We start from the raw sequence: 27,984 nt of genomic DNA, 5'->3' as shown, positions 1-27,984 counted from the left end.
GGCAGCAGCACTTTGCAGCTGATCGCCATTGAAAACGACAACGATTCCCGACACCTATGCACCGGCTTCGAGTACTCCAGTTCTCCCATGGGTGTTTGCCCTAGAATCCCTTAAGTCTAAAGGGGGTTTGCTCAAAGTCCTCTTCTAAGTGTCCTTAATCTTTAAATTTCCAACTGCGACTTTCCCTATAGAAGCAAACGGTGATTCGCAGCTGTGTTCTCACACTGCACGCGTACCCCGTGGGTCCCCGGTGAAACTACCTTTGGTGGTTCCTTGTGGTCCCAGCGATTCTACAGGCTCTAGGCCTTGTGTCTAGTCAAGTCGTGGTTCTTATACCACTTTCTTAATATATGGTTTGCTACACTCCTAGGGCTCAACCTATATTGTGCTAATTTACTGTGTGATATTAAGTGTAACTTATGTGTTTTGACTTCTAGCTTCATAAAGAGACTAGTAGGGAGTGTTTAGAATAAATATATATATATATATATATATGTATGTATATACATACATACATATACACACCTGGTGTGGTTCTCCTTTCATTTGGTCATTCACGAGATTATAGACTGGTAAAACAAATTACTTTACATTCCTTCAAGACTTAGCATGAAGGCTGCTCTCCATAGCTACCACTAGGATAGCTTTCAATAAGGTTATCTTTAACACATCACCTCTAAGCGGTTGTTTGGACTGGTGCAAAGTGCCCACTATAACTAGTGGACAGCATATGCCAGGCCAACTTCTCACAATTTCCTTCCACTCTTGGAGGAAGTATGTTAACCTGCCTCCTACTGGTGTAACATGTTGGAGAAATTGTTTGCCTCTAGGTCCATGATCTTGTTTTGTGCTTGTATCTTGCAGCACCCTCTTCGTTCTTTGAGGGTGTGCAATTTTTGGAGTGAAGTCACTTGGAGCTGGCCTGTGGTTCCCCTTTTTTGCAGTTGGCCTCTCCCTTGAGGGTGCCCTCGAAAGGATGGTCTTCCATGCTGGTATTGTCAATTTTGCTGCTGTTGTTGTTGACCCCGGTGTTGTCCCTGGCTTACTCCTTGGTAACCTTGTTGAAAGGTTTGGTGCAACGTTGCAGGTTTCCCCTGCCTGTCGGTCTCCGTGAGGGTGTGCCGCTATGCATGCCTCTGAATTGTAGTGCCCCCGTAGACCTTGCGGTTTCATTATCCTCCTTTAATTGGTTTAGTTTCTCATCCACAACACTTCCGAATAGCTGTTCACCATGGAACAGAGAGTTTAGGATGTTGTTCTGTACCTCTGGCTTGAAACTTGAGATTCTCAGCCATGCGTGTTTTCTTTCAGTGATCCCGATCATCATCTGTCTGCTAGATGTTACTGCAGCGTCTAGGGCTGATTTTAAACATGTGCTCGCCATGTTTTTTCCCTCTTCCAGTAAGTGGTTTGCCCTTCTTTGGAACTGGTCTGGTAGGTGTTTTAGTAGCTCACCTACCTCCTCCCAATGTTGATATGCATGCGGATTTGCGATGCGCCACTGTATTGTTGCACTTCTTTCCACCTTTCTTCCCATGAGATCCATCCTCCTGCACTCTGTCTGGTGGTGGGCCAACATTGGTGAAGACATTAGCTCTTTTCCGAGCTGTGGAGGTAATAATGGAGTCAGCTGGTACCTACCCTTTAATGTACATAGGATGCTTAGAGGAATGCTTGTACTTCTCCCCTGTTGATGTGACTGCTTTGCATGTGGGAGGTTCTTTAAAGGTTTCCTTACCCTGGTCCAGTACACTTGGCAGCATAGGAAAGAATAGACTGCTTGTTTGGGTAGGCAGCAAGGTTTCTAGCAGAAAGCATGATTGGGGCTTTTCTTCTTCCAATTGCACTCAATAAGTGTCTGCTGCTTTCTTTATGATTTGGTTGTACATCCCAATGTCATCTGGTGGTGAAGGCCTCAATGGGTATGTATCCACCACTTCAAGTGATTCAGGGTCGAGATCTTGCCACTGTAGGTCTTGAGCCTATGAGGTCAACAAACCCTCATAGGTTTGGTCCTCCATCCCCTTCGACTTCGAAGAACCATTCTCCCTAGTCTTCTTCTTCAACAGGTTCAGGGGTTGTTGGTGGCTGTAGTTAATCGTCCTCCTTTTCGACGCCGGTCGAACTTTTCGGCAGAATTCTGAATCATTTCAGTTTCTCGGCGAAATCTTTCTTGCGTTGCAAGATACTCGCCATTTTGGCTTTGAGCCTTTCCTTTTTTTCGAGGGTGTTTGCAGTCTTGGGGTGCTTGTCTAAGGAACCAACAGACTGTTTGTCTTTCGATGCGCTTTCAGTCGTCGAATGCTTCAACGCCAAGGCACCTTTTGAGGACTTAGTCACTCTTTCGTGTGTCACCTAACTTTTTTGAGGTAGATAGTTCTCTTATCTCTTTCAGTGTTTTGTTTTTGACCTCTATGACTGGGACGTGCACGTCCTCTTTGCCTTCAGGACCTTCGGCGACGTGGTCCTCCTCTTCGCTGGAGAGGCCCAGGTCTTGAAGCGATGGTGGTGGCCCCTGACCCTGCATGTTGTCATTTGCTCTTCTCTGTCTCTCTTACCCTCAAAAAGTTTTTGGGGTGAAAGCCGAGCATGCGTTGCAGTCATTGCTTCGGTGATTCAGCGGCAGGCAAAGGTTGTAGACCAGATGCGGATCCTTCTGTGGAGACTTGTGGTGACAATTGCTGCAGAACATAAAATGTGTCTGGTCCATCACAGCGCACAGGGAGCCCACTGCATGCGCATTCTTTGTGTGTTGTTGGAAGTCTTCCAGACTTGAAGACCGGTATGTTGAAGAACTTCTCCTGTTCTGTAGATTTTAGTCTATTCTTCTCTCCAATCTTCAGGAGAATCTGAAGATGGCGACAAAAGGTGGAAGCACGTCGATGTCGCAGGGGGACACCAAATAGTGGAATGTCGATATAGGCACATCAACGTCATAACCGACGCCAACTAAGTCACGCGGAGCTGAATGGAGCAACCCGACGCTGCGCACAAGGGGTATTGCTCAGCAAAAGTTTCCAGATCCAGCCTGACACCTGGGAATTCAAAGGTAAGGAATCTGCAGCTAGAAGTCTCACATTCACACACACTTTGCTCCATCCTGAGCTTTGGTCTGCGCCAGAGTGTTATAGCACACCGTATGATGAAGTATACTACTATCTAGTGGGTGAGAGCAATTTTAAAAACACTTCGGGTTTCCCAGAGAGGGGGTGGTCTTTTTTAGATTGGTTTTCCTCAGTTTTGTTTGTGTTCTAGCTAACACCCACTGGTCAGAAGAGATGTTCTACCAAGGGTGGGTGGTGGTGGGGAGGGGGTTGGGGGGGATGTCGCTTTGCAGGTGCCCCCAGATAGGTGTTGTATGATGTGGGGGGCAGGGGTGGAAGAAAGCCAAGTCAGGGCTTAGTGGTGGTGGCAGCTCCTTTAGGGGAGCCATCTTCACCTTTACCTTTGAAATTGTTGCCTCTGAAGGATCCTCTAAAGTATAGTCTGGGAGGCCTCGGGGGAGGCAGTCTTTGAGCCTCCACAGTAGCATGTGCCACAAAAGGAGCCACAAGGGTTTGCGGTTTGAAGGGTGCCCATAGCTTTTGCTGTCTCTATATCTATTTTTCAAACATTTGGTCAAGTTTGGCTAGACTTCGGCTTGAAGTCGGAGAGACGAAGCCAGGATTGCCTGAGCAGGATACTGGAGTTGGTCCATCTTGCAGCACTGTCTGCAGCATCTAGGGCGCACCAGACGGAGGAGTCCAAGACATGCTTTCCCTCAGAGACAATCTCCTAACCCCTTCTCCTGTGCTCCTCTGGGAGATGTTGGAGGAGCTCCTCCATTTCATCCTAGTGAAAATGGTCATACCTGGAGAGTAGCCCAATGGAATTGGCAATCCGCCAATTGCTGGCTGAGTGAGCTGGTACCCTGTTACCTACAGCATCTATTTGTTTACTATCTGGTGGAAGGGTATCACCAATAGTCTTGCGGCCACGTCATACAGGCAGTAGTGACCCTTAAAGTAGGGGGTGTGCTGGCCATGATTGTACAGAGGCGAAGCTTTGTATTTTTTGTCCACCCTAGGTGTAATGACTGGCGTGGACAGGTTTATGAAAGATGTTTGGGGTGTGGCAGAGAATGCCTTTAAGGCGCCCTACCAATAAGTTCATGGTCGAACGTGGAGTCGTGGGGAGGGGAAAAACGTGGCGGGGTACAGGTCAGGATTTGTGTCCCTTGATGGGTCAATATAATAGGTGTCCCAGGGATCCCCCTGCAGTGTCAAAGGTACCCCCCCAACCCCCAAGTGTGAATGAGGTAACCCATTGAGGTGAAGTGGGCGGGGGGTGCTGTGTAGCAAGATGAGTTGGTGGTGAAAGAATTACAGGCAAAGACAACTTTCTTGCACTGCATGGGTGGGGGCGACATGTCCAAGGCTTCTTTGAAGGACAGCTGCCATTTGGACTGAAGTGCTACAGATCCCAGAGAGCCGGTGAGTATCTGGTCTGAGTGGGTTGTATCATCAGGTGTTTCAGCCAGGTGCCTATCTCCTCCGGAGGTTTACGTAGAATGGGCTGGGTGGATCCCGAACTGTGTCCGGTCTTGCCGCCGAAGGTCTCTACTCCACCAATATTGATGGTTCAGAGGAAGGGGCGTGCAGCGCTGGGGCTTGGCGTGGTGTCCAAAGATGGTGGTTCATGCCAACCATGGGCCGAAGGCAGTGGTGGCCTGGTATTCTGTCAATGGAGCTCATTGGTGGCTGGGTGACCCTTTGGGTTCGGGGGCGGGAGGGGGGTGAGAGGTGGAGAGGAGAATACTGTACTCATGGCTGGCTGTGCTGTTGGAAGATCCACAATCTAATCAGAGCAGTCATCGGGGGAGAAAGTTTCATCTCCGGCTAATGCTTGTGGATAGTGTTACCTCTAGATATCCTCGGAGCTAAAAAGGTCTGGGGCGTAGTCTCCGCCCCTTTGCGACATCTCAGAACGTCAGGCCTCAGGAGGGTTTTCTTAGAACGGAAGAATTGGCAGGCGTCACAAGCAACCTCGTCCTGCTCTGGAGAGAGACACAAATTACAAACCTGATGGAGATCGGTCTGAGGACATTTCACGTTGAAGCAAGGACAGTAGCTAAAAGGCATCCGTTCCATTACCGTGAAGACATAGTGGGGAGCCCACTCAGGAGATGGAAGTAGGCCCAGAGGGCGAAGGCCCACGGTCGACAGAACAGTCTGGTCAAAGCAGGAATAGTTGACCAGAATTGAATGGAAAAGAGAAACGCAATCAAAACAATACAAACTGAGGTAAGAAATGTAAACCGAACAAAGCACCATGAAGGTGTCAAACCGGAGCATAGGCACACATGTTCGAACCCAGGAAAGAAAACAATCTAACAATAGAGCCACTGATCATGCGCATTAAGCGCCACAATACTTCATCACTTGAAAGACTACTCTGAAGGAAAACTTGCACACATCTGGGCCAAACACTAGATGGTAGGAGTATGCACAGCACGTGTTTCTACACCCACATATGCCTCGAATATTGGATTTCCTACGTGGGGTTGGCCTAAAAATAAAATGGTTATTTGCTTTTTCTAAAGGATTTGGTAGGTTAAGTAGTACATGAGGGCTCTTTACAGCTGAAGTGTGTAAAGTTCATTCCCCAACAAACTGTTGTTGGAGAAAGGGAGTTTGGAAATGGAGGAGGATACATCAATAGCTTGATTGACATGCAAAGGAGAAAACTTAACAGCAAAGGGTGTGTTCCAAGGACAACCAGATCTTCGTGGACTTGGATAAATGGTGCATCAACTGTTTATGCTTGCAATTCACTAACCCTGCACAGGAGTGATAAGCTTTAACAGCAAAGATTTTGACGAGACTGGTATCCCCAATTTTACAGATAAACGGCCACAGTGGCAAGGTGTACCAATATTTATCAGAGCGTTTTCAATGTTAAAGAACAGAGACATATACAATCACTATATAAATATAGTCCGGAAAGAAACATTATATGACGGAATCTCTGAAAGGGCGGGATCGCCTTCATGATAGGACAGAAAGTCAAAACAATAAAATAACCAGTGAGCCATATCATGAGAGAAGACAACCGGTTCAGTTAGGCTCGGCGAGATGAGTTCAAAGAACCTAGGGCAGAAATGTGTTGAAGTAGTAATTTAACTTCTTTCTAGAAGGATACTGTGGAGCCATTTAGTCTAGTTTCCGGGGGAGGGGGTGGTTCCAAATTCTCCGAGCAATGCCAGAGAAGGCTCTATTGTTTGGGAATCACAAGGGCTTATATGGCAGAGTTGAAGTCCTTGGGAGGATCGGAACGGTTTCAGTTTTCTTTAGATGTTCATTTGGAGGTTAGCTCTTTTCGTGACAGCACGAATGTGGGTCTGCATGTTTAACCCTTTGCGCGCGGACGGCCCCCGGTAGTCCGACGTCACGGTGGGCGTGTGTGGAGGAAGGCCGGGGCCGTCCTGACCACGCCCAGTCATAAATCACCCGCACCGCAGCAGAATTCCAGCCGCGGTCAAAAGGTTAAGGTTCTTGTCAAGAATACTTCCTAGTGATCTTGCTGAGTCAATGACTTGGGGTAGGCATTTGAAGGTTTTTAGTTTCTTCATCCAGTCATTAATGGAAGAGTAGGCTAGTTCTGACTTTCGTAGGTGCATGAAGATTGTTACAACAGACATCTTTTTCCATTGAGCCACATTGCAGGCCAGTGCAATGGGCTTCTTCAAGGATTTGCAAACAATCCTCAAGAAGCTGTATGTAGACAAATTCTTGTTACGTCAGGTGCCAAATCACAAAACTGAGCGACCATGATGCTGCCTGAGGATGGATTATTGGGTGCAGTTGTAGCTTTTCATGGGAATGAATGGATATTTCCATTAGTTAAGTACTACAACCGTCAACACAAACAGTATCTATGAGGATTAGCTTCTTTAGTGCTTGCAGCATCTTCCTCACTACATATTTGAAGAGCAGTAATAGGGAAACAGCACCAGCAAATATCATTGATCACTTATTTACTAAGAATTGCCCATAGACCATGGGTACTCAGCCGAAGCTTTGTTGTTTTGTACTCTAGTGTAGTGAATAGGTGGAAGTATTTTGTAGCATATGAGCGTTGCGTTTGGTTTTCTTCCTGCATTCTGCTAAGCAGGGTCATGAAGTAGTTGTTCACTCCTGCAAGATGTTTAGCTTTAAGGGCAAGTGTGATAAAAATGCCCAATACCAAACAGGCATGCGTTCTGGGGTTTTCAAGTAATATATGGTGGTAAAGTCTGCAAATGAGGACTCTGTGAATCAGATTGTGACAATCATGCACTGCAAGTTGTACTACCATCACCTCCTTTACTTAGATGGGCAGGTGCCATTGAGCAGGAAACAATTGGCCATTAATTGTGAGCTAGGCCATTAGTGTTTCCCACCACGAGGGAGGAATCTGTATTGACAGTACAATCAATCCAACTCGAACAATCTTTTTCCCCCTTCAGTGTTGATTTGCCTCTGTCAATTCATAGGGTTGATAAACAAGTCTGTAGCAGATGGTGTTAAGAAAAAAAACAAGCATTGTCAAAGTCTATGGATTTTGCGTATGTGCACTCTATTGGCTTTGTCAAGGTTTAGGCCACGTTGCAGCACTGGTTGCTCCGAACATGGCTTAAGCTAAAAAAAAAAAAAAAAAAACACACATAACATCTCTGATGACACCAGCATCAACTTTTTGTTTTCCCTTTAAGCCATATTGCACAGGAGCGCACACACCTGGGGGAAGGGGTCAGGACACATACACTGAAGCCCCGGGTGGAAGCAAGAGGTGCTGACCAATAAGTAGCAACGCTACAATAGTGACAAGATGGCCAAAAAAACTAAGTAATGGGTGTGTCCCAAGTCGGTTTTAGCTTTTTTGAAAAACAAAAGATTTTGCCAACAGTGCACACGCAGGCACAATCTACACGTGATCTAAGCTGGAGTGCATGTGCATGGTGATTTCAGGGGACATGATCAAGTCTTGCATCACAAGCTTTCATCCGGAACTACAATGATTAAGTTGCAATATTCTGAACCCATCACCAGCTGTCCAGAATGCATGATAAGGTATTTATCATCTGAAGCAAACAGATGTTTATTCCAGCCATGACGAAGCCAGGCTAGAATTTCCCGATACACCCGGGAACAGTTCCTAAGCATTAGACAGACAACACTTAAGTATCCTATATAAAATGGGTAATAAACAATTTTGCAACCTTATTCCCTATATTTCTACAGCTATGGAGGAAACATATAAATTCAGACAATCTTACTCTATGTTGTACAGGGTCACACTTTCAAGAAAGAGGAGAAAGTCAATATTATGGAAGTTTTATGAACAAAGGATGCGGTTTGTCTTCATTTTTATTAAACAAATAGCCAAGTGTGTAATACGAGAACACAGGACCGATTGTAATTGGGACATCAATGTTCCACGCAAAAAAAATATCCACATTTTGTATAAAAGAACCACCATCTTGTACTTTTTTTAATAAAACAAAAAACATCGAGGGATCAGCTGTAGTGCAGTCACAAGAAACCAGAACTGATCTTCAACCATCCTGTTCTGCTTAGTGTCAAGTGTTCATAGCAGGCCAGGTGAAGCGAGGAGACTTCTAATATTTTCCTATTTCATCCTCAGACTAGTGACACGACTGCAGATCTCAGGACATGCCCAGAGATGGGCGGGGCAGCATGCAGACCAAACTTTACACTGCAAATTCAGAGTCTACAGGAGGACGACATGCCCATTTAGACATGCTTTTTTTCCTGGCATGTTGCTGCTACAAAGTTCTGCTTGGTCCAGCCCCTGCCGTTTACAGTCATCTCTTCGAGTTTCATCACAAGACAATCAAGAGATTACAAATCAGCTGCCTGGGGGAGAGGATGGAAGCTGGAACCTCATTCATTCTCAGAAGTAAAAGCAAAATAAAATAAACGACAATGCCAAAAACGGAAATGTGCCGGGCGGTTCTTTTACCGGGTCTGTTCAACTGCAAAGAGAAAAAATATATGTCAGAAGAGGTTTCTCAGTGCGCCCAAATGTTTTACACCAGACTATCACCTCAGAAAATCTAAAGTTATCAACATACTGCTTATACGCCCACAACTGCATACCACTAGAAGAGACACTATACACACCAGTTGGGAGGAAGCTTAGTACTAAAAATGCTGCACCTCTACTAAAGTAAATCTATACACATTGCTGGCCTTATAATAACTATGCAAGTCCCCTTATCCTCACAAAAACTGTTTTAAATCTAGAATTGAAATGTTGTCCCTGCTATCCCCATGCACACATTTACAAAGCATCACTACATTTGGTCAAATCTATAGTAAGGCATGGTGTGCTTATGAAAGTGATCTGGGCAGCTTGAACAATATCACTCCTCTGCTGCATTATTGAATCTGATGTACACCTTAAATTTACTGTGTGGTTTGGCACTCTGGACACATAATCACAACACCAAAACGTTCATGTATTGTAACATTTATCACTTTCCCTGTGGGATCACCCATGCCATAAACCCAAATGATATTCATTTTGTAAGTGGTAGAAACAGCACTCAAATCCAGTATTAAATGTTCAATTAGTCTGCATACTCAGGCAGCCAACTTGCCTAGGAAACTATACTGTAGGGGAAAAAAAGCACACAAAAAAAAAAAAAGAAGAGGGGTGGAATTGCATACCGTCTTGACGACAAATGCATTTTGATAGTATGGTCTCCTGCCATGCACACATCCCAAACCTCACACTTAGGGCCACTTACTGTACGAGGAGATGTCAATTTCCTCAGGAAGCTCGCTGATGTTCACCTCAAACCGATCCTGCACCTCGTTCAGGATCTTGGCATCTGTTTCATCTGACACAAATGTAATGGCAAGGCCCTTTGTACCAAAACGTCCTGCTCTGGCTACCTACAAATGATAAGAGAAAGACATCAAACCATTAAAAACTTGCTTTTTTCCACAAGAAAGGACTTTCATCGCAACTACAAAACATGTGGCCAAGATCATGCAGCAGACTGGGCTTGTTCTATATGTCAATATGAAACCCCTTGAGGAGAGAGAAGGAAGCGTAAATGCTGTGGGAATAATCTATCTCCTACCAAACCCATGCTACAAGTTTCAAACATTTGACACTATTTGCTGCAACTAGCTTCAGCCACATATATTCAATGGCACTTCCCCTCATTTTCCCACGATCTGGCAAGCAAGCATAAAAATGCGAACAGTAGTAGCTGTAATTTAAGTACAATCACTACATAGATTGGTGCTGCAAGGACACCTGATGTAACTGTTAACTGACCCGCACGGGAGTGAAACAGTAAGTGGCAGCAGCAACCGATTCAGCTACCTTACCAAATGCAGAAAATATATCGGTCCTGTTTTTCCCCGATATTTTCTGCACTTGGAATGCTACTGGGAACAGAGAACTGCAGGTGTTACTGTATGTAAGAAATGGAGCAGTAATATCTTTTAAATTCGGTACGCGACCCGAGAGCGATCATAATCCTAGGACTCAAAACTACTTTATAGCTGCAAACAATACCATGAGGACAGGTTTTGCTAAATCAAGGCAGGAGACAGACTACCAACGAAATGAGAATTTGCTGGAAAAATGTAGGCTTTGCAACTTTCATGTCCAAAGTGGTCAATGCTGTCACTTATGTCTGATTTACATGCAGAGTCAAGCAAAATGCCCTTATCTCGGCTCACTATACTCCTGCCCTAATTACAATCCACATGTAGGCCTGTAGCAAAGTTAAACCGGATCATTGTTGGCAGTAAAATCTTTTCAGCAAGATAAAGCATTAGTGACAGCAAGAGACCACTATAAAGAAACTATAAAGGCAAAAGAACATTGGAATATTAGTTTGGAATAATTCGAAGACCGTGTCAAGAAACAGTTTTAGCGATTGGTCTATGGCCATACAAATATCTGCATCTATCACATCAGGCCTCGAGACTGCGAAGCCTGCTAACCAATGGCTTACACCTTATACCCACTTTTATAGGGGTTAGGGACCTACTACAAAGGAGGCTGTAATATACAACAGTGCAAGTGATAACATTTACTTTAGATCATAGTAAGTCAGGGAATAAGGCCTTAGGAGCCCAAAGGGTCTCTTATGGGCATTTACAGGTGAAAATAACATCTATTATTTCCTCAGTTTACAAGTGTCTCAAGTGGAATATGTGAGTTATTTGCTTTCCCTCAAACACGAGGGTATTGGGTTCTAATCTCCATTTTCCAGGAAATAAAAGAGACCGCTCTTCCTGCTACTAGTCTATTTGCCTTCTGGATTCCACAGTTGAGCTTCTGAGAAGTAGGGGTGTGGAGAGTTTTATGGATAGAACACAAGATCTTTTGGGCTCCTAAGGCCTTACTTGTGAGTCTGGTATTTTAATGTCTAATTTGATTTCCAAATAGGTGTTGGTATGCAGGAGCAATGTCTTCACCGATTTGTGGTGATGTACAAATAAGTATTTAATCCTTACACCGCTTAGAACTCGGAAAAGTAATCGGTGTTTGGCAAGTACAAACTGGGTTATTTTGCCTCATTCATCATGGAGGAAGAAAACAAGTTACTTACCTGTAACTACGGTTATCCAGTATTGGTATCTTTCATAGATTCACATGCCTGAATCATTCCGTCGTCGAGGCGGGAGTCCCACGGTAAAAATATATACAATAGCAGTGCCTAAAAATTTCTTGTAGTAGGCTGGAAAAGCCTAAAGGCCTAACTAGGCCTCAAAACTTAGCAGCCTATCTACATCATTATGTAAAAAGACCTGAAATAGTAGCCTCAGCCAATCAGCTGTCCTCACCCTCTAGAACCTTCCCAGCCCAGGCAGTTCTCCTCAGATTTTCCCAGCACAAGTGAGAATGAGTATCCATAAAACAGAACTGCCCTGCCGGGGAGGAGGGTGGGTGCATGTGAATCTATGAAAGATACCAATACTGGATAACCGTAGTTACAGGTAAGTAACTTGTTTTCTTATCCAGTATTGGGGTATCTTTCATAGATTCACATGCCTGAATCAGAGTAGCAAGCAGTGACATCATGTCTGTCGTTAGAGGAAGGTGGGAGACAAAATAAACCATATACATCCCCACACAACCAGGAAGGTAATTGAGCACAAACTTATTAACATAACATATGCATCCAAACCTTCATAAGTACATTAGATATATGACAGTATTTGAGAATGCGAAAACATCATAATTAAAAGATATGCTTCAAACAGGCAAATGAAGAATAAAAGACTGTAAAAAGTCTAACCTTAGTGTAGAAGATGCTGCAGTACCGCTTCTCCAACTGCCGTATCATCATGAACTGCCGACTGCAGACAGTAATGCATGGTAAAAGTGTGCACACTTTTCCACGTAGCAGCTCGGCAAATGTTCTCCAGCGTCACTCCAGCGAACAGGGCCGTTGACGCTGACATTGTCCTGGTGGAATGCGCTTTGACCTTTCTTGTTAAAGGTTTGTTGGCTTTGTCATGACAGAAAATAATCGTAGAAGACAACCATCTAGCTATAGTGGCTTTCGTTACAGCTTGACCCAAGGTGGCTTGGCCATAAGCAACAAAAAGTTGATTGGATTTGCGGATGTCCTTTGTTTTTTGAAGATAAAACTTCAGGCACCGTTTCACATCCAGAGAATGTAAAACCTTCTCCGCTGAAGTTTTAGGATCCGGGAAAAAAGTTTTGAGTTTGACCGGTTGATTGATATGGAACGGAGTTGGTACTTTTGGAATGAATCTTGGGTTAGTTCTAAGCGTCACAAAGCCTTTTGAGAATTGTAAGAAAGGCTGTGCAATAGTGAAGGTCTGTATCTCACTGACTCTGCGGGCTGAAGTGAGAGCCAGTAAGATAGCCACTTTCCAAGCTAAAAACTTTAGCTCCGCTTTGTGAATAGGTTCAAAAGGCCTTTTTTAGAAGTTGAGACAGAACAACATTAAGATCCCACTCCGGGGGAGGAGGACGAACTGGTGGAAAAGCTCGAAATAGCCCCTTAAGGAATTGTTTGACCAAAGATGACGAGCATAAGGATGGTTTGTTTGAACTCTTCCTGAACCTGGATATCGCCGCCAGGTGCACTTTAATGGACGAAAAAACGAGTCCAGCCCTGGCTAAAGACAGCAGATATGGAAGGATGTCCTCTGGAGGAGCTTGAAGTGGATGGATATTATGTTCTCCACACCATGAGCAGAATCGTTTCCACTTAAGACGATATGTCTTGATGGTACTTTGCGCACGGGCCTGTGATAAGATCGCCCTGCAGTCTGAGGAGATGTTAAGATCCTTGAACTCTAGGAAGTCAGGAGCCAAGCGTGCAAGTGCAGCGATTGAGGATCCGGATGTTGGACCTGGCCTTCCTCTCTCGTCAACATTGACACTGTCTGTTTGAGACGAAGTGGAGGCTGCTGAGAGAGCAGAAGGAGTTCCTGAAACCAAAACTGTCTTGGCCAACGGGGAGCAATGAGGATGAGAGTGCAATGCTCCCTCTTCATCTTTTGCAGTACCTTTGGAATGAGCGGAATCGGAGGATAAGCGTACGCAAATATTCCGGACCATCTCATCAAAAGGGCATTTCCCCTTGACCCCTGTTGAGGAAACCTGCTGGCATAAAACCGGCATTTGCTGTTCTGCTGCGTGGCGAACAAATCCAGCGCCGGTGTCCCCCAAGTCCGAAAGATCTTTTCTACTTGATGTTGTTCGAGCTCCCATTCGTGACAGCCCGTGAAAGCTCTGCTGAGGTTGTCGGCTAGAGAGTTCTGGACGCCTTGCAAATGTTCTGCTCTGAGGGATATGCCGTGGCGTAGGGCCCATTCCCACATCTCCTGAGCCTCCAGCGACAGGGTGAGCGATTTTGTTCCTCCCTGTTTGTTGATATAGTACATGCTGGTGGTATTGTCCGTACGCACCAGCACTGACGAATTTGCAATCCTGGGAAGGAAGGCTTGCAGGGAAAGAAAAATGGCCCTCAGCTCTAGGCTGTTGATGTGTTTGTCGGTACCGACGAAACCATCGTCCCTGGATCTGAAGGTCCTGGAGGTGACCTCCCCAACCTTCCATGGAGGCGTCTGTAGTCAGGGTGAACTCTGGAATGTCTTGCAGAAAGGTGAGGCCTGGTGACAAATTTGGCGCCTTTGACCACCAAAGAAGGGCTTGTTTCATTTTGGCAGTTACTTTGATGCGGTCGTCGAACGATCCGTCGACTTGCCTCCACTGACGAAGTAACTCCTCCTGTAATGGTCTCATTCTGAGTCTCGCCATAGGGATGAGGCGGATTGCAGAGGAGCACACCCCTAGAAGGGAAGCAAATGTCCGAACCGAAAGTGACCTTCTTGGAAATATTTGTTTTGCCAGTTTCAACAGTTTGTTCTGCCGTTCCCGAGTCAAGAACGCCTTGCACTGGCAAGTGTTCAAGACCGCTCCCAGAAAGGTCAACTCCTGACGAGGTTGAAGCTGAGATTTGTTTGAATTGAGAGTCAGACCCACATTCGAAAAGAGGGATAGGGAACTCCTGACCGCTTCCATTGCGGAGCTTCTCGATGGTCCTTTTAGCAGCCAGTCGTCGAGGTATGGGAAAACTTGTATTCCCTGAGACCTCAAAATTGCTGCCACTGGGGCTAGACATTTGGTGAAGATTCTGGGGGCCGATTTGAGGCCAAATGGAAGAACCTTGTACTGAAAGTGGACGCCAGCCACTTGAAACCTTAGGTATTTGCGGTGTTTCGGGTGAATAGGGATGTGGAAGTAGGCGTCTTGCAGATCCAGAGAAGCCATAAAGTCCCCTTTGTTGAGACAATTCAGAATGTCCGTCAACGTTACCATGCGAAAACTGTTTCTTTAGATATTTATTTAGTTTGCGCAGATCTAGTATTGGACGCCACTCTTCTGAAGTTCTCTACGAGGAAGAAGCGAGAATAAAATCCTTTCCCTTTCTGAGAAGGAGGAACTTGTTCTATCGCATTCTTGTGGAGCATCTTTAAGGCTTCTTTGAAGAGTAAGTGAAGACGAGGGGGAGGGGGACCCCTGGGCGGCGTTGTTGGTGGCTTCTGTATAAACTCCAGAGTATGTCCGATCTTGTCAAGATCTAGGACCCACTGATCCGAGGTTATTGTCCGCCATTGTTGGTAAAAGGCGGAAATTTTGGCGCCCACGGGAAGGGGAGAATGAACGGCTGACGTCCGGCAAAGCTCATTGGCGCTTGTTGGAATCACGCCCTTGATTGTTTGAGCGTCGTTTCCCTCCCTGACGAGAGAAAGATCCAGAGGCAGGCTGTCTGTAAGAGCTTTGATAGTATGGTTGTTTGTATTGAGATTGGTATTGGCGGTTTTGCTGATTGGAATAGTTCCCCCTGGAGGAATAACCACGGCCTCTTGCTCCCCTAAAGGATCCCCTCTTGTATTGTAGGGTACCAAGGGATTTAGCGGTTTCTGTGTCTGTCTTTATTGCCAGCAAAGCGTCATCGATGTGTTTTCCAAAAAGTGAATCTCCATCATACGCCATGTCCAAGATTTTTGTTTGGACCTCAGGCCTGAAGGTGGTAGCCCGGAGCCAACCTTGACGCCCAAGTACTGCTGCTCCTGCCAATTGTCTAAAGTTGGTGTTCGAAATATCCAGGGCGCAATCAATGATCTCCGATGCCGCCCTTTCTCCCTCCAGCACAATCCCGCGCACCTCTGGTTGCTGATCTTCAGGGATCAATTCAAGGTATTCAGACAGATCGGACCACATCTGCCTATCATAACGGGCCAGGATAGCTAATGAATTAGCAGCTTTAATGGAGGCCGCTGCATTTGCAGAGAACTTCTTGCCAATGTCATCCAGTCTCCTGCCTTCTTTGTCAGGTGGTGTAGAAATGGGAACAGAAGGATTCTTGGATTTCTGTTGTGCAGCCTGGGATATGACAGAGTCTGGTCGAGGGTGACCTATTAAACAAGATGGAGTATCCAATGGTGCTCGATACTTTTTCTCTATTCGTGGAAGGACTGCAGGAATGGAAGCAGGTGTTTTCATAATGCTGAGGCCTTCCTTCCATATGTATTCAATAATGGGGATAGCTCTGGTAACTCTGCGATATCCCTCTTTAAAGTCATGCAAAAAGCAGTCAGATTGTTCCACTGTGACGGTCAATTCAAATCTATTTGCTGCACGTTGCATAATGTTATGAAATCCGCCGATATCCTCAGGTGGAGAATCTGAAGGGCGGGGTGCAGGCGGTGAAGGCATGGGAATGACATAATCCTCCCATGGATCTACAGGTGTATTATCTGGCAATTCGCCCTCTTCTCTGCCATCATCGTCATCATGAGAAGAAGTATACGTGTCATGCTGAGGTGCAGGACCAGTATCTTGTCTTGGAGACAATGATGCCCGCGGTGACGGAGGCCTTGGCAAGTTAACTGGAGTTACCGGCACTACAGGTGCAATCGCTGTCGGAGGAAACCTCTGGCGATAGTCGGCCAACATTGCTTGTAAATCCTGAATTAAAGTGGATGGCATTGAGTAGTATTCTCAGATTGTTGAGGTCTGGCATGGGGTGAGTGATATGGCGTCGAGAAATCCTCATGCTCATAATGGTCATGGTCATCATCCTCATCATCCTCCTGATATTTGATATTCAATTGTGACGGGTGACGGGCAACCCCAAAAGGACCCTCATCCTCTTCACCGTCATCTGACTCATCCTCCATATATGTCTCCAATAGATGTGATGGTAAGAGCGGAGAAATATGGGAATAATCTCGCTGATATGTTTTCATTTGAAAATGTGTATACTGAATTTTCGTAGGGGCAGAACTGGGCAACTGATGAGTAGCTGCCACTGCGGTCGTCGATGACGATGAAGCCATTGTAATCGGAATTTCCGTCGACGGAACAGTCGACGCTGACAGACTAATGATTTCGCCGTCGACGGGGTCTTCGTCGACGAGTCCTTCGATGGTGTCTTCGTCGACGAGTCCTTCGTCGACGAGGCTGATGATGGTGTCTTCGTCGACGAGTCCTTCGTCGATGGTGTCTTCGACGTAGAGTCCTTCATCGACGAGGCCGTCGATGGAGTCTTCGTCGACGAGGCCGTCGACGGTTTCTTGGTCGACGCGTCTTTCGTCGACGAGAGCGTCGTCGGTGTCTTCGTCGACGCGACCTTCGTCGACGACGATGATGGTGGTGGTTTCGTCGACGGGATTGTCATCGACGGACCGGAAGGCTTGGTAGATGTGGCCGTCGTCGACGGAGACGTCGACGACGAGACAGTTTTCGTCGTCGAAGTCTTCACAGGTGATGACAATATTTTAACAGACATCAGAGGTGAGGTAATAGATGAAGTGGTGACCGCAGAAGTAGTTGTAGAAGTAGAAGTCAAAGTAGTAGTATGAGCAGACACCAGAGAAACAGTTTTTGTCTGGGCTGTACTCACAGTTGTCGTCCGAGGAGAAGAAGATGCACTCTTTGAGGGTTCTGAGGCTCTCGAAGAGGATTTTAGTTTCTTCTTTCTCTCAGGAGAAGAGCTTTCCCTGGATCTGGCCCTCTTGCTGGAGGTAGAGGCCTTGTCCTCATCATCAGTGGAAGAAGACTTCAACCACAAAAGAACCCTTGCCTCTCTATCCCTGATTGTTTTCTGAGGGAAGGTACGGCAAATTCTACAGTCCTTCACAACATGTGAGGGGTGTAGACAATAAATGCAGTCAGAGTGCTGGTCATCCACATGGACTCTCTTCTTAAAGCAGGTACCACAAGCCTTGAAAAGAGCTTTCTTTTCAGACATTTTTCTGAGGGAAAAGCCAAAAAAGCTAAAGAACTGAGTAGGCACTCAGGGAGACTCCCTTACACACGAAGTGCGGTGAAAATCTGAGGAGAACTGCCTGGGCTGGGAAGGTTCTAGAGGGTGAGGACAGCTGATTGGCTGAGGCTACTATTTCAGGTCTTTTTACATAATGATGTAGATAGGCTGCTAAGTTTTGAGGCCTAGTTAGGCCTTTAGGCTTTTCCAGCCTACTACAAGAAATTTTTAGGCACTGCTATTGTATATATTTTTACCGTGGGACTCCCGCCTCGATGACGGGGAATGATTCAGGCATGCGAATTATGAAATATACCCCAATACTGGATAACATCTACTAACTTCTATGCACAATGTTGGGTCACTAACGTGACTAGGTGAAAGGTAATGTCAGTTAGGTGCATCCAAGTTTGATTTCAGCCCATCTGTATTAATAACCAACTGTTAAAATAGACCCATACCTTGGAGTCATCTTTGACGGCAAGCTAGAGTGGTCCAGTCAGCATTGCTGACCAACAAGGTTAGCATGGTTAATGGTGGGATCTATTCCTTGTGAAAAGGTAGGCCCTTTGTATATTTCCCCTCCAATAAATATTAACAAGGCCAATACTGTTGCAAAATATGTGTCATACATTTGGGGTGCTGTAACCTGGGGGACCCGCTGCCCCAGCGGAAGAGGTCCCATGTAACCCCTTTTGGGGACTTATCCCGTGACCCACCCCTCTTTTCTCCACAGCAGCCAGAATGGAGGCAGTCCGGCGAACCCTGGTGTATACCTGATCAGGACGGAGAATGCAGCCCCTTTAACTGGTCGGAGCTGGAAGAATGGGCGGAGCCCGACATGCCGTCAAAAGCCGAAGACCACAAGGAACAGGTGTGCTTGTACACCGGAGGAGATTGGAGGCGAAGAGGAGAGAAGGCGTGTGAAGAGTTGCTGGAGGAGCACGGAACGGCTGGAGGAGGGTTAGGAGTAGAGGAGCAGGAGAAAACCGTAGGTACATTTACGGATGTCTGGAAGCAAAGGGACGAACCGTCGGCGGTCCGGGAGCCAGGAGGCCAACGGCAACACGAGCTGCCCAGCCACACGCCAGGAGGAGGTGTGTGGCTCCGCGAGGTACGAGATCGTATAGCGGGTTGGGTGGGACGTAAGGGCGAGTCCGTAACGTGACCTCTTCCCTTGGTTGTTCCCCTGTGTTCCCTGCCCTTCACAGAACTTCCCGCTCCCCTGAACACCCGACGCCGAGCTGGATCACAAGTGGTTTCTCCCTCACTCCCTCCCCTTTACACTGTGAATAAGTGCACTCAGACTGATTCTTCTCCTCCCCCCCCCCCCCCCGCCTCGAGCGTGACCCTGCAACACGGAGCCAACCGAGACAAGAACCCGGAGAAGTCCCACCAGACTACAGAAGGCAGAAGGTGTTTCAAGGAGGAGAAGGCAGACAGAAAGAAGCTGATCCCCGAGGAGGGTGTCTACCCGTAAAACCTGCACTGATTATCTGTTATCTCGAATAAATCCGCCTACCACTAAGACACGTCTCTTGCCCTTTCCTACCGCTAACGTTACAGGTGCTTAGGCATTATGATAACAGAATAAGTACATGAAGATTCTGGCCCTTATAGGAATATCTACATATGCTTCTCACCAGGAGGCCGGGCTGCAGTTCCTTCGAGCTAAGATCAACTGGGAACTCATCTCTACGGTCGCCTCTGGGGGCGAAATCTCCATGCCTTAACCAAGGGGAAACCAGGGATGTGCTTAAGTACTTAAAACGTTCTATTCAGGGTTGGGTTCAGCAGTTGGGTTCTATCAGTAACATGGCACTTTGGGCTCCTCACATTGAGGATTCAGACAATATACTCCCTGCTAATACCAAAAGCTGGCTGCTACACGCATTGAGCTTATTTAGTGAAGAAAGGAATATGCTACTTACCAGTATGCATCTGTTCTTGGCATAGAGGGCTGCAGAGTGGTACATTTATGAATAGATCGCCATCTGGTGTTGGGCTCGGATGATTGCACTTGTTTTTCTCTTGGAGAAGTCTTTGTCGTCACGAGATCGATGACTCCTCCTTTGGGTGCTAGTGCGCATGGGCATCTGCTCCATCCTTAGATTGTTTTGCCATAGTAGGGTTAGATGGAGTAGTGTAATAGAATACAGAAAGAGATGCCCATGTAAGTGTATCTAAATAAGATAATGTTGGGACAGACACAGGTTTCCGGGGAGGCAGGGAGGGCATGTACCACTCTGCAGCCCTCTATGCCAAGAACAGATGCATACTGGTAAGTAGCATATTCCGTTCGAGGCATATGGGCTGCAGATGGTACATTTATGAATAGATTATACAGCAGTTACCTCCCTAGCGGTGGTCACCCGTGTCTGTCGCAACCGTTTGAAATAAAGTTTTTATTACAGCTTGGCCCACTCTGGCTTGTTGTGCAGCCTGCCCATCAACACAGTAGTGTTTTGTGAAGGTATGTGGTGTAGACCAAGTTGCTGCTCTGCATATGTCATCTAGGGTAATGTTTCCTAAGAATGCCATAGATGCTCCTAGCTTACGTGTAGAATGAGCTCTAGGAGGAACAGCCAATGTTCTCTTTGATTTTATGTAACATATTTGTATACATCTTACAATCCATCTGGCAATGCCTGCTTTTGAGATAGGGTCGCCCTTATGTGTTGGGGAAAACGCTACAAATAGTTGTTTAGTTTTCCTGAAATTTTGTGTCCTTTCTATGTAGTACAATATTGCCCTCTTGACATCTAATGGGTGTAGGGCCCTTTCTGCTACCGTCTGTGGTTTTGGGAAAAAGACTGGTAGTTCCACTGGTTGATTGATGTGAAATGCTGAAATTACTTTGGGCAAGAACTTTGGGTTTGTTCTAAGAACCACTTTATTCTGGTGTAACTGTAGGAATGGTTCTTGTATTGTCAATGCCTGTAATTCGCTTACTCTCCTGAGGGAGGTAATGGCTATAAGGAAGGCCACCTTCCATGTAAGGAATTGTATTTCACACCTATGCATAGGTTCGAAAGGTGGTCCCATTAGTCTGGTGAGTACTACGTTGAGGTTCCAGACCGGGGAAGGTGGTAATCTTGGTGGAATGACTCTTTTAAGGCCTTCCATGAAGGCTTTGATTGCTGGTACTCTAAACAGGGATAGGTGTTGCCCGTTTTGTAGGTACGCTGCTATAGCTGCTAGATGTACTCTGATAGATGTGTACGCAAGATTACATTGCTGTAAGTGTAGTAAAGAGCAAATAATCTCCTTTGTTGATACGTCCAGAGGGTTGATGTTATTACTGGTACAGTATACAGCAAACCTTTTCCACTTAGCTGCGTAGCATGCTCTGGTGGTGGGACGTCTTGCCTGTTTAATGATCTCCATACAATTTGGGGGTAGATCTAAGTATCCAAATTCTAGGATTTCAGGAGCCAGATCGCTAGGTTCAGTTGTTTGGGATCTGGGTGCATTATTTCTCCATGGTTCTGTGTAAGGTGCATGGGTAAAATTCTTAGCTTTTGGTGTGGCACTTGTGAGAGTTGCAGGAGCGTGGTGAACCACGGCTGTCGTGCCCACGTGGGTGCTACTAGTATCATGGTCATTGAGTGTTGTTGCAGCTTTCGGACCACTAATGGGATTAGTGGGAGAGGGGGAAAAGAGTATGCAAATTTGTTGGACCAATTTATCCATAACGCATTGCCCTGCAACAGGTGGTGTGGGTACCTGGATGCGAAGCTTTGGCATTTTGCGTTCTGATGAGTGGCAAAGAGATCTATCTCTGGTTGTCCCCATCTTTGGAAGAATGGTTGCAGTATTTGGTGGTGCAGTTCCCATTCGTGTATTTGTTCTGACTGTCTGCTTAGGATGTCTGCTATCTGATTTTGAACTCCTGGTAGGTGTTCGGCTAATAGATAGATGTTTTGAGGAATGGCCCATCTCCAGATTTCCTGCGCTAGTCTGGATAGTTGGAGAGAGTGCGTCCCCCCGTTTTTGAATATAATACATTGCTGTCATGTTGTCTGTTCTGATCGGGACTGCTTTGTTGATAACATGCATTTGAAAGGCTTTCAATGCTAGAAACACTGCTAGTAGTTCTAGATGATTGATGTGCAGTCTTTTTTCCTGCACACTCCATCTTCCCTGTACTGTATATTTCTCCATATGCGCTCCCCATCCGGGGAGCGATGCATCCGCTGTTATTATCACCTGTGGAATTGGTTCTAGGAACGACCGCCCCTTGGCAATGTTTGTTGTGTTCCACCACTTCAGAGAGCGGTGTGTGCGGTCGTCTACCAACACCAGATCTCTATAATCTGTCCTTGAGACTGATTCCACTATGTCGCTAAGCATTCTTGTAGCGGACGCATTTGTAGTTTGGCATATGGTATTAGCAGTATGCAGGATGACATCATCCCTAATAGCTGCATGAACACTCGCGCTGTTAGTGAGTGTTGTGGTTGGAATCTTTGAATGACTAAGCATTGTTTGGATCCTGACTGGATTGGGGTATACTTTGGCTTTTTCTGTGTCTATAGTAGCCCCTAGATATTGTTGAACCTTGCTTGGTTGCAGGGTGACTGTGTAGTTCACCGTAAACCCTAGCTGGTGCAGCAGCTGAATTGTCTTTTGTGTGTTTTGAAGACATTCTTGTTGTGACTTGGCCTTTATTAGCCAGTCGTCCAAGTAAGGGTAGACATGTACTTGTTGTCTTCTTAGATGAGCTGCAACCACTGCTAGGCATTTTGTGAACACCCTTGGTGCCGTTGTGACACCAAACGGAAGGACTTTGAACTGATAATGTTGTCCTTCTACCACAAACCTGAGGTATTTCCTGTGGGCTTTGTGAATAGGGATATGAAAGTAAGCGTCTTTTAGATCCAGTATAGAAAGAAAGTCCTCTTTCTTTAGTAAAGGAAGCACGTGTTGGAGCGTGACCATGTGGAAATGTTCCAAATTTATGTATGCATTATGTCTGAGGTCTAGTATTGGCCTTAGAGACCCGTCTTTTTTGGGGATCAGGAAGTATAGGGAGTATACTCCTGTTCCTTGTTGGTGTTGTGGAACCTTCTCTATGGCATGCTTTTCTAGCAGGGATAGTACTTCTTGTTTTAACAGTGTTAGGTGATCTTGTCTCATTGGACGCTGTTTGGGGGGGATGTTTGGTGGGGTAGCTGTGAGTTCCAGGCAATAACCATGTTGGATAATTTGTCTCACCCACCTGTCTGATGTGATGTTTTCCCAGACAGGTAGGAACTGTGATAGGCGTCCCCCGACCGGTGTTATATGGTCAGGGGGGAGCTGTATGAAGTCACTGCTTTGGGGTTGGAGAGTTGCGGTTGTTGTTGTTTCCGCGACCTCTACCCTTGTTGTTGTTACCTCTGTAACTGCCTCTAGAATTACCTCTGGGTGATGTCGGTGTAAAAGAGGTTGGTTGCTGGCTTGTACCTGTATTTTTGGATCCTCCTCTATAGGTGGACCTACGAAAGGAACCTCTTTGGGTTGGCTGTTGCAATGCTCCCATTAATTTAGCCGTTTCCGTATCTTTTTTCATCTTTTCTAAGGCCTCATCTGTCCCTGAGCCGAAAAGTGTTTTCTCATCAAAAGGTTGGTTCAATAATGATGTTTGTACCTCTTGTTTGAACCCTGAAACTCTGAGCCATGCATGTCTCCTTAGCATGATGCTTGTGTTTATGGATCTAGCTGCAGTGTCTGCTGCGTCTAGGGCGCACTTAATGGAAGTATTAGTTATTATCTTTCCCTCTTGTATTAGTTGATCTGCCTTCTTTTGATGTTCTTTAGGGAGATGCGTGATGAGTTTTTCTAATTCATCATAATGAGCTCTGTCATACCGTGCAAGTAGCGCTTGCGTATTAGCTATGCGCCAGCTGTTTGCCGCTTGTGATGCTACTCTCTTGCCGGAGGCATCTATTAGCTTAGACTCTTTGTCAGGAGGTGGAGCTTCTCCTGTAGTTAAAGAGTTTGCTCTCTTACGAGCATTTGTGACCACTAGTGAGTCCAGAGGAATTTGTCCCTTGATAAATATTGGGTCTTTTGGAGCTGCCTTATATTTTTTATCAATTCTTGGGTTTAATACCCTAGCTCTCACCGGGTCTTTGAATATTTCTGATGTGTGATTGAGGAGACCCTTAAGCATTGGTAGTGTTCCTGATGTTCTTTGTGCAGCAGGTAGTGTTTCTAACAGGAAATCCTCTATTTGAGGTTCTGCATGTAGCTCTACCTTGTGGTATTTTGCTGCCCTATTGATTAGTTGTGCAAAACCTTTATTATCATCAGGTGGTGAAGGTTTTGAGGGATACAGTTCAGGGTCGTTATCATTATCTGACCCTACATTATAATCTTCCCATGGGTGTGCATCCTCTGGGATTGTGTCTTCATCATCCCTAGGATGTTCTCCCTCTCCTGTGTCACTTTCTACGTCTGTTATAGGTGTAGATGAGCGTGGTGTGAAAGGAGTAGTTGGCCTATTGTGAGGAAGAGGAGAAGAGGGTGTGTCTCTAGGTTGTGGAGAAAGGGGAGGAGTTGTATTCGTCCCCATTGTTCTCTTCTTAGGAGGAGGAGTTTTGTCGTCCAACTGTTCATTCTTCCTCTTTTTAGGTAGTTCTGTCACTACCGTGCCAGTTTGTGGATCAATAAACAGAGTCTTTTGTTTAGGATCGGTTTGATGCTCCTGTGTCGGTACCGAAGTTTTTGGTTCCGAAAGGTGCTTTTTCTTCTGACTGTCCATTTGTGTTTTCGGCACCGAACGTTTATTCGGATCCGATGTCTTCGGTGTCGAAGATGTCTTCGGTGTCGAGGATGTCTTCGGTGTCGAGGATGTCTTCGGTGTCGAGGATGTCTTCGGTGTCGAGGATGTCTTCGGTGTCGAGGATGTCTTCGACGTCGAAGCATGTTTCGGTTTCGACATGGACTGTTTCGACTTCGAGCTTTCCTTTGTATGGAGCTTCGGTGTCGATGTCGAGGTGGGCCGTTTTTCGGATCCACCATGGTGGGAGACCGAGTGTTTCGGTTTCGTTGCCGGGCCCGAAGGCGGGGCGTCTGAAACTTTTTTCGGTTGTCTGACCGGGCTCGAAGGCAGGGTCGACACCGTGCGGGGTCTGTTCTTTGGTAAAGGGACGTCGTCACTCACGGTTTGCTGAACGTCGATCTCCTCGACGTCGGACTCGTCCGCTTCTGACCCTGCCTCGTCCTCCTCTTCTTCCTCCTCTTCGGGGTGCTGGTCTTCGAACAGCTCCGGGATTGCCTGTGACTGCATTCTCGATACCTCCTGTCTTCGGGCTCGACGGTTTCTAATCGTCGACTTGGAGGAGAATGCCGCGCAGGCTTCACAGTCTCTGGATTCGTGTTCAGGGGACAAGCAGAGGTTGCACACCTCGTGTAGGTCCTTGTGTGGAATCTTAGCACCACACGTTGGACATTTTTTTTGAATGGAGTCCTTTCCATGGACTCCGGGCTGGACTACGTCGAGATGGGCCTCTTGGTCTCGTCGACGTAGCAGTTGGAAATCTTGTTGTTGATCTCGAAACGCGTCGAAATGGAAGTGTAGCCGCGTTCGATAACAATACCGTCGAATTGGAAAGGGAATACGCGCCGAATATAACTTTCTTTGTCGAAGTCGATCCGGAGCGCTTCGATCCTCATCCGAACCCGATGGCGGAAAAAAACAATCTAAGGATGGAGCCGATGCCCATGCGCACTAGCACCCAAAGGAGGAGTCATCGATCTCGTGACGACAAAGACTTCTCCAAGAGAAAAACAAGTGCAATCATCCGAGCCCAACACCAGATGGCGATCTATTCATAAATGTACCATCTGCAGCCCATATGCCTCGAACAAAAGATTTTACTTAAACCGGTCAACCCCCCAGCATCCTAATTGTTTCGGGAAGTGATAGGTGAATTTCCTCCACCAAAAAATAGATAATATTCAGCTGAAAATTAAATCCGATACTTTAGAAAGCACAGTAAAGTAGCTGTCCGTATAGCTACCCAAAAGATTCCATCAGTTGGAGAAGTACAAACTTGTTTGTTTGAGCAATGTGGATCCAAATTAGGCATTCACCCAGCAGTGCTCATTAAGGAAAATATTGCTGTACAGCTGGATAGTATAGCAATCTCAGCTAACACATCTTTAATATCACAACAGGTGATGGTACATCATTCATAGGTTGGCTTTGTCCCAGGCCGTTCCTCTAGAAACCATCCCCGATCATTAGCTTATGCTCTGTGGTCTACAAAAGAAATGACGGAGGATGCAATTTCTCTCTCCTTAGACGCTGAAAAAGTGCTTGCCCGCATTGATTGGACTTACCTTTTTGCCACCATGACCCGCTTTGGCCTAGGAGATCTGTTAGTTAGTCAATTATACAATAACCCCACAGCCCAGGTGAATTGCGGAGGTTTTCTTTCTGACTCCTTTCCAATTCGAAGTGGTAATCGTCAAGGCTGCCCACTATCCCCCCCTTTTAATCTTATTAGCGATGGAACCCCTTGCCACACTTATTTGCCACTCATCACAGATTCGTGGTATACCTATTATGGGAGGAATAGCAAAGTTATACTTGTATGCGGATGATATCCTTCTCACACTTAAAGATCCCTCCCATTCTCTACCAACTTTACTTGAAATTATCAATGAATTCTCAATCATTTCTGGTTATAAAGTGAATTGGGACGAAAGTGAAGCTCTTCCACTCTCTTCTGGTACCACAAAAGCTTCAATTGATGAATACCCCTTCTGTTGGAAACCGTCTCAATTAAAATACCTAAGAATTTTGATTAACCGTGGACTTGAGGGAATGGTTTTGGATAATATTTCCATTCTTATAGCACAAATGGAAACTGATTTTGCTAAATGGTCCCTTATGGGCTTCTCCATGTAGGGGAGAGTTCAGGCCGAGCGAATAGTAATTCTACCCCACTGTACTTATACTCTAGGAAGGCTTCCGGTTGTAATACCTTTGAACTTGCTTCGCCGTATAGATTCCCGTATACGGTCATTTGTCTGGGGAACCATGCGTCCTTGTTTGGCAGCTACTAAATTATTGGCACACCGTTCCCATGGAGGCTCAGGTTTACCATCACTGGAACATTATTCCTTGGCCTTACACCTCTCACAATTGACTTAATTACTTCCAGGTGTTACTAATCCTCCACAATGGGTTACAACAGAACGTCTAATACTTAATTACGATGATGGTCTCCATTTTTTTATACAGTCCTGGTCAACCTTGATCCTCCCCTCCGCACCAGGTACTTCATGCTACATATCACTCATAAGGGGTACAAAAGGGGTTGGTGATGGACGGAGCATCTGAACCAATCAAACACTCACACCCAGTCAACAGATCTGGGTTTAATCCATCACCGTTCTTTAGCCCACTCTGCCACCCCAGTTCAGACATGGCCATATGCAAATCAGTCTGACCCTGCACGTTTCTTTTCATACTGCCTACGTGTTTAAGAGCCTGAAGCCCCTTCTTCCTTGGCATAAACGGCACACCTGAGACCTGCACGTTTCATTTACGGTATTTATTAAGCATGCCCGCCCTCCATGGGCGTGTGGATCTTCCACTCTCCCCGGATGCATTGTGGGGCATGGAGTCCATTGTGCAGGTAAATTCACTCCTTTAAGTAAGTTCACATGTGCGTTTTCAATTATATTTCCATTATAAACTCTGAGTCACGCCTTGAACTGCCAGCTTAATTTGCATGTAAAACATTGTGCCGATTCAAATCCTGATAAGTTCAGAGTTACGGCCTCAATCAGCTGGAAATTACATTTGGTCCCAACCGATGGCGGTGCTTCCTTCCACGGCCGGGCACCAATATGAACCAACAAATGTAAGTGTAAAGTGTAAGATCCACAAGCCCATGGAGGGCGGGCATGCTCAATAAAACCGAAAATGAAACGTGCAGGTCTCCGATGTGCCGTTTTTTGCCCAGGAAGAAGGGGCTTCAAGCCCTGAAACGCGTAGGCAGTATGAAAAGAAACTCGCATTTTAAAGGCTGGCAGCATTTATCAGACTGGATGGCTGAACATCGTGTGTGCTCCTCCAATGCTTCAGGGCAATTTGTTGATATATATATATATATCATTCTTTATATTATATACACAACATAGTTTACCATTTCTAAATT

General features: G+C 46.0%; 1 protein-coding gene across 2 annotated transcripts in view; it reads right to left on the bottom strand.

The window, feature by feature from the left end:
- Positions 1-8,369: 8,369 nt before the first annotated feature.
- The window catches only part of DDX39B (DExD-box helicase 39B), a 96,307-nt gene continuing 76,692 nt past the window's right edge, over positions 8,370-27,984 (bottom strand). For both annotated transcript variants that reach the window (XM_078645886.1, XM_078645887.1), the window contains exons 10-11: positions 9,794-9,941; positions 8,370-9,016 (exon numbers count right to left, since the gene is read on the bottom strand). In XM_078645886.1, the coding sequence (XP_078502012.1) occupies positions 9,000-9,016; positions 9,794-9,941 (165 nt within the window). In that variant the 3' untranslated portion in view covers positions 8,370-8,999. The remainder of the gene's footprint in view (positions 9,017-9,793; positions 9,942-27,984) is intronic.

This window comes from Lissotriton helveticus, chromosome 5_1 (assembly GCF_964261635.1).
Source record: "Lissotriton helveticus chromosome 5_1, aLisHel1.1, whole genome shotgun sequence".
Classification (NCBI taxonomy): Eukaryota; Metazoa; Chordata; class Amphibia; order Caudata; family Salamandridae; genus Lissotriton; species Lissotriton helveticus.
The sequence above is the reverse complement of the archived record's forward strand: the minus strand, read 5'-3'. Positions and strand labels throughout refer to the sequence as shown.